The sequence below is a fragment of the Nelumbo nucifera genome, chromosome 5, assembly GCF_055504915.1.
Source record: "Nelumbo nucifera cultivar China Antique chromosome 5, China Antique-T2T, whole genome shotgun sequence".
NCBI classification, from domain to species: Eukaryota; Viridiplantae; Streptophyta; class Magnoliopsida; order Proteales; family Nelumbonaceae; genus Nelumbo; species Nelumbo nucifera.
The window spans coordinates 5,010,073-5,022,660 of record NC_142653.1 but is presented as its reverse complement, the minus strand read 5'-3'; the positions used below and the strand labels follow the sequence as shown (position 1 = coordinate 5,022,660).

Genomic DNA, 12,588 nt, shown 5'->3' with positions numbered 1-12,588 from the left:
TAAGGAAGAAGAAGAAGATTTGAATTATCTTCCCTTTCTCCTCTAATCCTTTTTTATTAAGAATTAATGTTAGAGCTGTGTATTCTTAACATCCTCTGTCACAATATCCAAGACAGCCCAAAAGTCTCTACCAAACAATGATTGTTATGTAAACACATCTTGGACGGTATTTATCATTTCAATCAATCTCTCTACTGCATTTGAAGTACGTGCTTTTCCAATTGTTTATTTCCTTCTATTTTAGGAATTTGTTAAAAATGAACAGTGATACTGTTTGGTTGCTGTTTTATGTATTTTGTTCATGTTCTTTTAACTCTCTGGTGTTGCCATAACTGCTCGTTTACCTTGGTCTCATTCTATTCTCATGGAGTGAGATGAGACTTTGTTTCTCTTTTCTCAATTCTTCTTAAAGAAACCAGTTTTTTTTGGTTAATCAGCTTCCCTTTTACCCCCCTCCCCCCTTTTTTTCCCCTAGATTTGAATCCCTTTTTAAAGAAACCAGTTTTTTTATCAAAAATAAACAAATCAATTTGGTTAATCAAGTCTAATTATTACTCATGCATATCATAAATAGTTTGCCTACCTGAGATTACAGAGGAACTTTATTGTGCCTCCACGTCCCATTGTGCCTACCTGGCAAGTTACAAGGGGCCCAGATTCTAGTAACTTCCTTTTATGCTGATTCATGTGAATCTTGGATTATTTAAATTACTGATAAAGCATTCAATAAAATATTGTCTGTTCCTCTACCTCTTGCCTCTAGATAATCTTTTTATGCCATTATTGGGTTATTTATTTTGTTCCGTTTTTTTCAAAAAATAATAATAAATTGACTAACAGTTGCTACTTCTCTCTTGTTTCAGGTGGTGTCCATTTTGGTAAGCAGGGAATTAGTTGTAATATATTATGTATATGGCGTGTACATATCCTCCCTACCCCTTTTTTTTTCTTATGATGTCTGTCACTGTAAAGTCCGTGATCATGTAAGAGACGTCAAAAGGGAAAATGAATGTCAATGTTTCCTATCATTTTCTTCACCAATGTTCGCGCACAACACGCAATAGCCCTGTAACCCATGATGGGATCTCCTGAAAGCAAAAATTCTGCCAACACTATGCAGGTACGGACATCCAGCCGCACAGTGGTAACATCTCTCCACATTTATGGGAGATGTTCTCGATGTGCGGCTAGATTCAGTGCTCTCATAGTTTTTGTTCTCATGTAACCCTGTGTATTATGTGCATGAACTCCGTTTTAGCTTTATTTTAATTTTTGAGTTTTGTAACACACTACCACAGCGGTGAAGCCCGTGACACGCAAAGTGTCGCATACATTTTTCTGGGGCACTGTAGTGTAAATGCAACTTGACCACCTGGGCTTGTAGTTTAAGCAATTCTAAAAAGAAGGGCTTGCTAATGGGTCAAATAGACCCACATCGGGCTGTAACCAACTCCGATACAATGACATCCTCGTCTAATCTATCTTCGAACCCTTGTATTTGAATCCAGCTACATCCTCATACTGATCTGACTATCAAACCTTTGGATCTGAATCCAATTTGAATTTAAACCGTGCCCATCATATTGTCTTCAAAATAACAAAAAATTAAAAAGGATGTTTAAAAAATTAATTATTTTTTACCTATACCTACAGAATAAATGTATATAAATATAAAATATCATATTGGATGAGGTTAAATCCACATATTAGCTGATTCATTGCTTCAAGGTTAAGGTTGTGTTTGGTTTGAAAGGAAGGGTAGGGAAGCAATATGCAAGGTTTGTTAAGGTTTTCTTGCCTTTCCCTACCTTTTCTTCCAAACTAAACACAGCTTAAAGGGCTTAAGCTTTGAGGCGTTACTCATGTCACACAGATCTTACCTCAAGGCATGTGCCTGAGTGCCTCACACTTTGAGGCCTAAACCTTTGTCAGAATAAGATGTAACCATGTAATTAAGCCTCATGTAGCTTGAGGTGTAAAAATATGCCTCAATTGTCAATGATTACTTGGATCCAGTTTGGTTCGTGGAAATAGGGGTCTGGAATCGGAATTGGCCATTCCGATTTTGTTTGGTTGGGTCCCATTCCTGATGAAATGGCATTCCAGCTGATTTCATTTCCCACTTTGATTCCTATTTGAACCAAACAGGCTATTCGTATAGACCATTCCAATTCCAAAGTATTTGGATTCCAGTTTCAACTACGAACCAAATGGACCATTAGTGATTTAATACAATATATATTATGTATTTTATTTATAGTCCAAAATATATAGAAAAACACTTGAATTTGTTATCTTTCTCATTTCCTTAATCAAGTGAGAAATGAGGTTTTTTCTTAATATTCTAAATCTTACATCTTGAGTTTGTTATCTTTCTCATTTCTTTTTCTAATGGACTTTTTTCTTTTTTTATTTTTTTATGTTTTGCATATATCAAATCAACTAAGTTGTTTTCTTTCTTCTATCATAGATCTAGCATCAATATTTAGTTATTATTTTATTTAATGCTTAACCACCAAAACTTATTGCTTATAAATGTATATTTTATAGATATTTGTACCTTCTATCATTTTAATTTGATATATAAGTTTAATAAATTTTTTCTTAAGATTTAAAGTTTACACCTCAACTATGCCTTTAAGACCTCAATTTGATTATTGGTCAGATGCAAGTTTTAACATTCAAATCCCAGGATAATTAGATTGGGAATCAAATTGGATATCAAACATTGAAGTCCATTTACAGTTCTAAACCCTCCTCTTTGTAACACATGGAGGGTCTTGTGGGATCAACCTACACAGTGCATGTGACTTTCTTCGTACGGTCTCTGTATCTCTCTACCTACACACTAAAATAACATTGAAATCTATAATAGTTCGGAGAGTACAAAATAAATGATTTAATGGGCACAGGCACAGTAGAGACAGGGGACCAGGGGAGCTTGGTCCTCCTATGCCCCAAAATCCCTACTTAATTCTTGGATAGTTGACCCCCCTATCCGTGCCCTTCCCACCTCCCCCCCCCAAAAAAAAAAAAAATAAATTAAATTAAATTAAAAAAAACGTAAAAACTGGTTCCACCTTTGTTTAGTCTCTATGTGGTCTCTTGCTGTGCTCGTCTCTTGATCCTCTCCGTCCAAAGCTCAATTGATATAACTAATGTTAATTGATTTTCCCACAATAGAACAACGGAAGTGATCCCTATGTCTAACATGAAGTCCGGATCTGCTCCTCACAGAGCGCACCTCACACCAATTTCACAGCATATCCTGACCACACATTGGGAATATCTTTTGTATTTGTATTTATTATTGATGGTGAGATGTTCCCAGTACAGGTGCGTTCTGTGAGGAGCTGATCCCAATTCTCTAGCACGTTCTCATTCATGCAAAACAAAGGGCTTTACTTCGCTCCTGTCATGGGATGAATCATCCAACCACCTCTGATTTTCATATCTAAACCCTTAAACTCTAAAATTAACATGTAAAATGCAGTTGGTCAGATGCATGCAGGTAGGAAACAGATACTTTCCGCAAAACTGAGCCCATTTTGTGAAATCCTAGCAAGGAACATAGCTGCCTGACGACCTTCTCTGAGGAATTACATTTATCCAAGAGGAAATCTTCTGTCGCACTTCCATCAGATCATGGCGGAGAACACTGGACGAAGTGACTTTTCCTCTGCATAAATAGCACACAAAGAATAGGTCTTAGTCTTTACAAAAAACCAGAGATCTTAAATTCATCTATAGTATATTTTACTATCCATGGTTACTAGTTGGATGTAAAAGGAAACTAGCCTCTGTTCAACTATAGAGTAGTGATAAGTGACGATTCTTTTGGCATCCATGCAGACAGCCTACTAACATGATATAGCACAGTAAGAGGTCAAAAGAATCGATACATACTAGAATGATATATAGGCTATATAGCATAAGAGGCAATTGGTTATTTAGTTCTTGGAAGAAACTTAAGAAAGTAAACACAGCTTAATTATAATGGCTCCAGCTGCTCCGGTGGAGACTGCAACGAAGCAAAAGGAATTCATTTATAGGTCAAAGTGATCATGCTTCTCTGCCCAACTCGCCCGAGTTTGTCTTCGCCTTCCTTGGTACATCTTACCACAATGCCACCAACACAACAGCGAATCCCATCTACACCTTGCAGAAGATCACCAAACAAATCAAAGATTCGAATGTGGCCGCCGGTTTGCTTTTTGGGACATGACCGGTTATTACTTGGCCAAAGGCAGAGGAGGAAGATGAGCAACAGTGCCCCCTTCTTGATATTTTTCCAAAAAAGCTACCCTATTTTAGTTATTAAATAAAAATATTATTTTTATTGATATTAAGGGCAAAAGTTGCCCATATCTGCAAGAAACCCTTTTTTTTTCTTTTTACATCTTTAGTTTGATTATTTTTTAATGAACAACAAATTTGTTGGTGGGAGACCCCAACTCGTCAGTCGCTGCTGTGTAGAATCTACTGCCGTACATGAATCGAGTGATGTCAAATAAGTTCGGCTTCCGGATATTCTCAATGCAAGGCAGTAAATGCTGTTCGAGTCCTGACTGAAGCCGAACTCGTCTTAATGGGCTAACCGGCCGTTAGGCCCGTTACCCTGCTTTTGGTTCCTTTGATTAAAATGTTTAAATCACGTGAGTCGCACGCGCTCATTTGACACGGTAGGTAGTTCAGCATTATCCGTTATTGGCAGAAATGAGAGGCCAGCAGCGTTCATCGATCACTCTTCACTCAGTCCAAGCGGAAAGGGAAAAAGAGAAGTAGCGGGAAAGAAGAATTAATAGGAATCAAGAGAAAAAGAAGAAGAAGAAAGGAGAAAGGAAACGAAGGAATGTCGGTCTCGGCGTTGTTCGGAACGAGGGTCATGGTGCCCAACAAGTCCTTAGCAGTGGGTGCTCCAAAAGGTGGAAGAGCAGGAGGGATGGGAATGGTGATAGAATGTTCGTCTCGGCCAAAGAAGAAGGCAACGGCGCACCACATGAAGACAAGACCAAAGAAGACTCAGCCTTGGGATGTTAGGCGTCGCCCAACTGTCTATCCCCCTCTACCTCCACTCCCTCCCGATTGGACGCTTGCTCCCTCTGATGACTCTGCCCCTCCTCAACCACCACTCGACAACCCATGACCACGAGGACGGTTCACCCTACCCTTCGTTATTATCGTCGTCTTAATGCGTTAGGTATTTTTTTTTTCTTCTTTTGGATCTTTGCTTATTCCCCTTTATGGATCGATGAATGAAATGCCCCCTGATCGGATATTTGATTGACTGTTACTTTAGTACTTGCTATGTTGTTTATAGATTAGGTGGATTTTCGTTCTGTTCTGTAACTTTGCACGAAAATATTTTGGTCAATTTGAAGCGGGTCGGAAGGACTTACGTGATATGCGTTTGCTTGTGTCATTCTTTGGCTCGAAATAAATCTCGAACCCGACTATATACAGCAAAAAACTGAAACGGATGCCTTTACCCACCACCTGTTTGATGGTATACTTCGTACTTATATGTTTCTTTTTCTCCTCTTTTGATTGAAGAGTGTTTTAACACTTCATTGCTCAGCATTTATAGGTTTCATTATATTTATTTCTATCAGCATACAGACTCGGTCTGTAGGGTTTATAAAGATCTGAATAATCAAGATGTCACTCTTAACATAGCGTATGTTTGGTTTTGTGGGAATTTCATGATAGGAGTTTTTGATAAATGCTGTCATATCATCACCAAATCAGCATTTGTCTCTTTATTTCTATTTTTACATATAGTCAGTCATTCACAAAAGTTAATCTTGATTTATATGCCCATCAATGGTTGGGGGAAGCTTCATTTTAATGCCTTCCCCCAACAGTTGAACATTTATTCACTAATTTGCTGATGTAGTGACTAATTGTCAATAAATGCTTTATCAAATATTTTTGTCGATTTTAAAGACAAATTAAATACAAAAGCTATACTAAATACATACATAGTTAAGCTGAAAGCAGAGGGAGGAAAACATATATTTGGCTGAGATTGTCTTTTTGTACCATGTGGTTCGGTCATCAGTGTAAAAAAATAATAATTGAGCGCCAATGATTTTTGGTGACCATTGGACTTTTTTTTAAGGATGGTATTGTGCTTGAGGCCTTTGCTAGCGCTAAAAGCCTAGAGCATGAAAAGCTCTCCATATAATGAATACTAGGGATGGCAACAGTTCGGGTACCCGCATAAATTATCCACATTTTCAAATCTGCCCCAAATCCATTTAACATTTTTCTCCCAATTTTCAAAACCCATGAAATATGTGGCATCCCATATATCGGAAGAGTTAGATTTGTAGATTATATATAATTTATATATTTTTAATATATATTTGAATTTTCATGGTGAATCGTGTGTATCTTAATTTTTCCACCATATCTATATATTGTCCCAAATATAAATACATTTCTTTAAATTATTTCTACAATATTCTTTGCATTTTTAGATGCTTTGAACTTTGCACCCAGTTTTATCACACTAGTAAAATGCAATGCCTCTCTTAAATAAAAATAGTGTAATAGGCCTAGGCCAATGCTAAAGATGCCTATAATGGGATACAAGGGCAAAGGTTTGCATCCTCTCTCAACCCTCTTTATTATATATATATATATATATATATATATATATATGGTATTCGTAATAAATATAAGGCAATTAGTATCTTGTAATTTAGAAATGGTCTTAGTTTAGTACCTAAACTTCAAAACGTGGCACTGCAATATTCGAACTCTTAAAAATTGTCAATTACGTCCCCATCATTAACAATCCATCTATTAATTTTAAAATATCAAAACTACTTGATGATGCACGATCTAGATACTCCTAGCCAAAAGACGATCCGATCTCCAGTTGCGCGGCAAGCTGGACCAATCTGCAGAATAGTAGATCAGAGAACCCGACGAGATGCACCAATCTGCAGAATAGTAGATCAGAGAACATGGGCTTCGTACTCACCAGTGACTTGGTTGACCACTAGTTGTGAGTCGCTAGATACGATGAGGTGCCTTGCTTTCATTTCTCTTGCTAAGGTTAGTCCGGCGATCAGCACTTCATATTCTGTCTCGTTGTTTGACGCCTTGAATCCGAACCGGAGAGCATACTCTAGTTTCACCTCGCTTGGGTCATACAGAATCAGTCCTACGTCGCTCCTCTACTGGTTGGACGAGTCGTTGACGTGGAGGATCCAGGGCTCCTCGTCCCAGGTCGGTTCCATTCTAACTAGGGTTGGCGCCGCGCTGGTTGATGCTCCCGTCGGGTGGGCGAGCTCGATCAACTCGGGGGGTCGTTGTGCCGAACGTGCACTCTGCTACAAAATCCTCCAACACCTGAGGTTTGACTGCTGGTCGAGGCTCATACCAGATATCGTATTCGTTCAACTCGATGGACCACTTCATTAATCTTCCAGACACCTCGGGCTTGAGCAGAAACAGCCTCAGGGGTTTGTTAATGAGAACAACGATAGTATGAGCCTAGAAGTACGGGCGAAGTTTTTGGGCTGCTATGATCAATGCATATGCTAGTTTCTCGATCTTCGGATATCTAGTTTCTGCATCCTGCAAAGTTTTGCTTAGTAGATGGGTCGTTGAACCCAATCTACTTCTTTGATCAGTACCGAACTAACCACTTCATCGCTCGCAGAGAAGTATAGTTTTAACACATCCCCTTCTTTGGGTCGAGTTAAAACTGGAGGGGTACCTAAGTATTTTTTCAGCTCGTCAAAAGCGAGTTAGCATTCTTCAGTCCACTCGAAATCCTTGCTCTTTTTTAAGGCTTTAAAAATGGGTAGGCACCGATCCGCCGATTTAGATATGAAGCGGCTCAAGGTGGCTATTCGGCTAGTCGGCCTCTGGACCTCTTTTATTTTTCGGGGTGGTCTCATATCTAGAATCGCTTTTATTTTGTCTGGGTTGGCCTCGATGTCGCGTCGGTTGACTATATAGCCTAGAAAACTACCCGAAGTGACTCCGAAGACATACTTTTTCGGATTTAACTTCATGTTATATCTTCGTAAAATTTGAAAAACATTTTTTAAATCATCCAGTAAAGAATTTGAAAACTAGGTCTTCACGACCATGTCATCAACATAAAATTCTACTTTATTGCCGATCAACGGCTCAAAAATCTTAATTACAAGGCGTTGGAATGTTGCCCCAGCATTTTTCAATCCGAAGGGCATGACCTTGTAACAATATAACCCGAGCTCAGTTATGAAAGCGGTATTGTCTTCGTTAGTAGCATCCGTCCTAATCTGGTTGTAACCGGAATAGGCACCCAGAAAACTCAGCAACTCATGCCCTGAGGTTGCGTCCACTAGGCGATCGATCTTGGGCAATGGGAAGCAGTCTTTCGGGTAGGCTCTGTTCAGGTCGGTGTAGTCGACGCACATGCACCATTTTCCATTGGCTTTTTTACCAGAACCGGGTTAGCCACCCATCTCGAGTAATGGACTTCCCTGATGAAGTCTGCCGCTAGGAGCTTCCCAACCTCTTAATCAACTACCCTCCAACGTTCCAGGGCGAGGTTGCATTTCTTTTGCCTTACTGGCCTGACTAAAGAGTCAATATTAAGTTTGTGAGTTATAATTTTTTTATTAATCTCAGGCATCTCTGCCGCGGACCAAGCAAAAATATCTAAATTTTTAAGTAAGAAACTTACTAGTTGGGTTCGAAGTGCTTCGTTGATAGAGGCACCGATATGAAGAGCTTTGGCTGGTTCGATGGCAGAGATTGGTATGTGGACCATCTCTTCTTTCGGGGCAACTCGTTCGTCGGTATACACCACCGGTCACTTGAGCTCAACATCGTCTGCCAGCTTCACTTTTCCTTTCAAGGCAGCCACATAGCATTTGTGGGATTCGAGCTGGTCACCTCGCACGACTCCCACTTCGTAATCAGTTGGGAATTTCATTGCTAAGTAGTAAGTGGATACTATCGCACATAAAACATGCGTGATAGGCCAACCTACTATTGCGTTGTAGGGGGAGGTAGTCATGACTACCAGGAATTTGTGCTCGAATCGCACAATGTTTGGCCACGTGCCAGCTTCCACGGGTACTATGATTCGACCAAGAGGTCTGACCTCCTCGCCGCTGAACCCTATCAAAGGTGTATCTACCGGTTTTAGGTCGCTCTGCTATAACTGTAATTTGTCAAAGGTCTCTTTGAAGAGTATGTTTGTTGAGCTGCCTGAGTCCACCAAGATGCATTTTACCTCAAAGTCGTTAATTCTTAGCTTCACCACTAAAGCATCATCATGAGGGTACTGGATCTCGCGTGCATCGTCCTTAGTGAAGTAGATCGGTTCTTCGAGTCGAGGTCGCTTTGGCGGGTTTTCACCTTCGTTCTCCAATTCGCAGACCGAGGTCCTCCTAGCTGTCGACGTACATCCGACGATGATGAACCCACCGGTGATCATGTTAATCACCCCGTGGACTGGTCTTTCCTCTAGCAACTGTCGCGGTGGTTGCTCATTCTACTTGTTGACCTCGGGGCCATTCCTCCTCTGGTCTCCTATCGATCTACCTGTCGGTCTACTTGCCCCCTCTCTTCTCACAATATGTAATTCTTCAGGTACCCGCGGTGGATAAGTTCCTCTATCTCATCGCGAAGATTCCTGTAATTCTCCATGTTGTGTCCATGATCTCGGTGGAAATGGCAGTAGACATTTAGGTTTCTTGTTGCCAGGTCTCCCCTTAACCTGGGAGGTCATTTGACGAAGGAGGAATCCTTAATAACCATTAAGATCTCTCCTCGCTTAGCATTCAAAGGCGTATAGCTTGTTCTCTCCACAGGTGGGATCCTGGAGCGCCGACCTTGCTTGTGGGTATGCGAGGGGGACCGACTTCTTGACTTGCTTCTTCCCCTGCTCGGGGAATTTCCTTTATTTCTTTTCTACCCACCATTGCTCATTCCTTCATTCTCTCTCTTCCTCTTTTTCAGCGGTGGGTTGTCGAACTTTTGGTTGATCTCCTCCTCGGTACTAATGAATTGATCTGCTAGCTTGAGGAATTCAGTGATATCTTTTGGTTTGTTAGCTACCACGTGCCACTTGAACTCTTTATGGGTGATTCCTTTCTTTGTCGTAGTGAGTTGCACCGCTGGATCGAGGTCTGGTATCTACAAGCAAGTATCGTTGAAGCGCTTTATATAGTTTCCGATTGATTCTCCTTCCCTCTGAACCACGTTCAGAAGGCTTTCTTGCAACTTCGGGCACTTCTTACTGGTAATGAAGTGAGTAGTAAACAGATCGAAAAATTGGGGCCAGCTTTTGATGAACCCGGCGTGGGGTTCCGATTCCAAGTTCGGACTACCCCCTAAACGTAGTGAAGAAGGCCACACACATGTAGGACTTGTCAGCCCCAGCTAGGTGCATCTGAGACTGGAAGGAATCCACATGATCGTTGGGGTCAAACGACCCGTCATACTTGTCTAACGGGGGTACCTTGAAATCTTTCGACATCGGAGTTGCCAAGAGCTCGGGAGACAGAGGAGATGACCGACAAAGTAATGGAGGCGCAGTCTTCGTAGCCACCAAGCTCACTTCTTCCCTTTCTTTGGCTTGCTCTGCTTGTTGGCCTAGCTTCGCCGGTGAATTGTTTTTGGCCGAGGAGCGACGTGTCTTGCGACGTCACTGTTGTTGCTTCTTCACCGGCTCGGCATTGGTATTGTTGATTTCGGTCTGGTCTGGTATTTCGGCATCACTACGGACATTATCATGAGGTAGATCCTGGTTCCTTCTTGCTAGGTTCTCTTGGTTGCGGGGTTCGCACTGGCTATCACGAGGGATAGAGAGGTCCTGCCTCAAGTTTGCACCTCGGACTTTGGGCTGATTATTATCTCCTCGTGAGCGGTCATTTTCCTGCTAGGAGTGCCGAGGTGGATTGGCCCTGTTGAGCTGACTATCCCCGGACCTGTTTCTAAAATTTTCTTGCGAGGCTGGAGAAGTGTGCTGACTGTCTCTCCTCCCACGGGGCGAAACCTGACCCCTGGGAGGAATCGGTACTTGTGAGGTCCTCTCACCCCGATGGGGGGATCGGTTGACGTTCTGACTAGTTCCTAACTGATTTGGGTTCTGGCCCTGATGCAACTCTAGGTGTCGGAGTGGAATCGGTTGTAGTGGTGGGAACTATTGCTGGTACTATTGGTACAGATAGTACTGTTGCATGTAGATCTGTATCGTCCGAATGCACTAAACGAGGTCATGGAATTAGGAGTGCCCGATTCCAAGAGGGACCACAGATGGCTCGAAGAAAGTTGCGCCCACTGGGGGTAGCAGAATGCTCACTTGCATAGTGCCCCATAGGACCTTGGGGGAAGGTTGATTGTTGATCTTGCCCCCCTCCCCCCGGTGACGTTCATCTCAATACTTTTTCTGGTGTTGCTAGAAGAGTCCATTGGGGTAAATTGAAAAATAAAATTGTAACTAAAGTTGGGATGACCTTTCGATCGTATCCCACAGACGGCGCCAATTGATGATGTGCGATTTAGATACTCCTAGCTGGAAGACGATCCGATCTCCAGTTGCACGGGGAGCTAGACCAATCTACAGAATAGTAGATCAGAGAACCCGGGGTAGCTAACCCATCGAGGTCGCTCCGATGCTTAAGTCAGTACTTATACTGTGAATGCGAGCTGAATACTTGAGTGCTTGAATGCTAGTGAGTAAAATAATCACACGTACCATTGCCTTGAGGTTTCATGTCCTTATATAATGGAGTAGTCGTGGGCCTTATGAAAGAGCTCTGGGATCTCCGGGCTATGTAGATAAGGTTTGTTCCATTTTTTAAGGAGAGCAATATGTTGATTAGGTTTATCGTTTACCTCCGATTCAGGCGGAGCTAGGACGAGTCTCATCATGATCCCAAGAAATTCGGGGTCCATTGGGGAGGCCTTTGGAGTCGATTATGTGGTGTTTCGGCTCTTTAGCTCCGAACTGGCACTTCAATTCTTTAGCCCCGAACTGGAATGGGTATTGAGATGTCTCTACGTCGAGATGGTTTTTTAGGTCGAGGTGGTTGGATACTCGAGCTCCGAATGTTGTGAAATGGGTTCGTTTGACTGAATTGTCACCCCTCGAGCAGATCGCATCTACGTGTCCCCTTCTTACTAGGTCATGTCAAATCACCCTTCATCACTACCCTTAAAAGAAGATGTTGTTCTTGAGACTGAAGGCAAAAACAATTTTATTCACTATAAAAAATCATGGGATTTAATGAAAGCAGAGTGATTTTGGGAATGTACTCGGGTCTCATTGGGGTGTGTGACTTTGTAACAGCAAAATTGAAGGCAGTACTTTATGGGATGCAGAAATCTTTGGAAATGGGGTTCCGGAAGCTAATAGTTGAAGGCAACTCCAAAATAGTAATAAATTGGTTTAAGCAGAATGAAAAGATTCCTTGATTTTTCAGAAACAATTTCAAACAGTTCAAGAGGTTCTCAAGGGATATGCAGCTGATATTTCAATGGGCTCCTAGGTCGGCAAATGGCTTAGCTGACCATCTAGCAACGCAAGGGGCAAACAGAGCAAAGTGCTTCTGGGCTCAATCGTGAGAC

The 12,588-nt window shown here is 41.6% G+C and overlaps 2 protein-coding genes across 6 annotated transcripts in view; both read left to right on the top strand.

Moving 5' to 3' along the window:
* TOR (target of rapamycin) overlaps nt 1–1,041 on the top strand; it is a 134,816-nt gene extending 133,775 nt beyond the window's left edge. For all 5 annotated transcript variants that reach the window (XM_088888344.1, XM_019196265.2, XM_010247311.3 and 2 more), the window contains exon 58: nt 864–1,041. In XM_088888344.1, the coding sequence (XP_088744470.1) occupies nt 864–882 (19 nt within the window). In that variant the 3' untranslated portion in view covers nt 883–1,041. The remainder of the gene's footprint in view (nt 1–863) is intronic.
* Nucleotides 1,042–4,724: 3,683 nt separating this feature from the next.
* On the top strand, nt 4,725–5,403 carry PSRP6 (plastid-specific 50S ribosomal protein 6). The gene has a single exon (XM_010247309.3). The coding sequence runs from the start codon at nt 4,853–4,855 to the stop codon at nt 5,144–5,146; it is 294 nt and encodes a 97-aa protein (XP_010245611.1). The 5' UTR covers nt 4,725–4,852; the 3' UTR covers nt 5,147–5,403.
* Nucleotides 5,404–12,588: the final 7,185 nt, after the last annotated feature.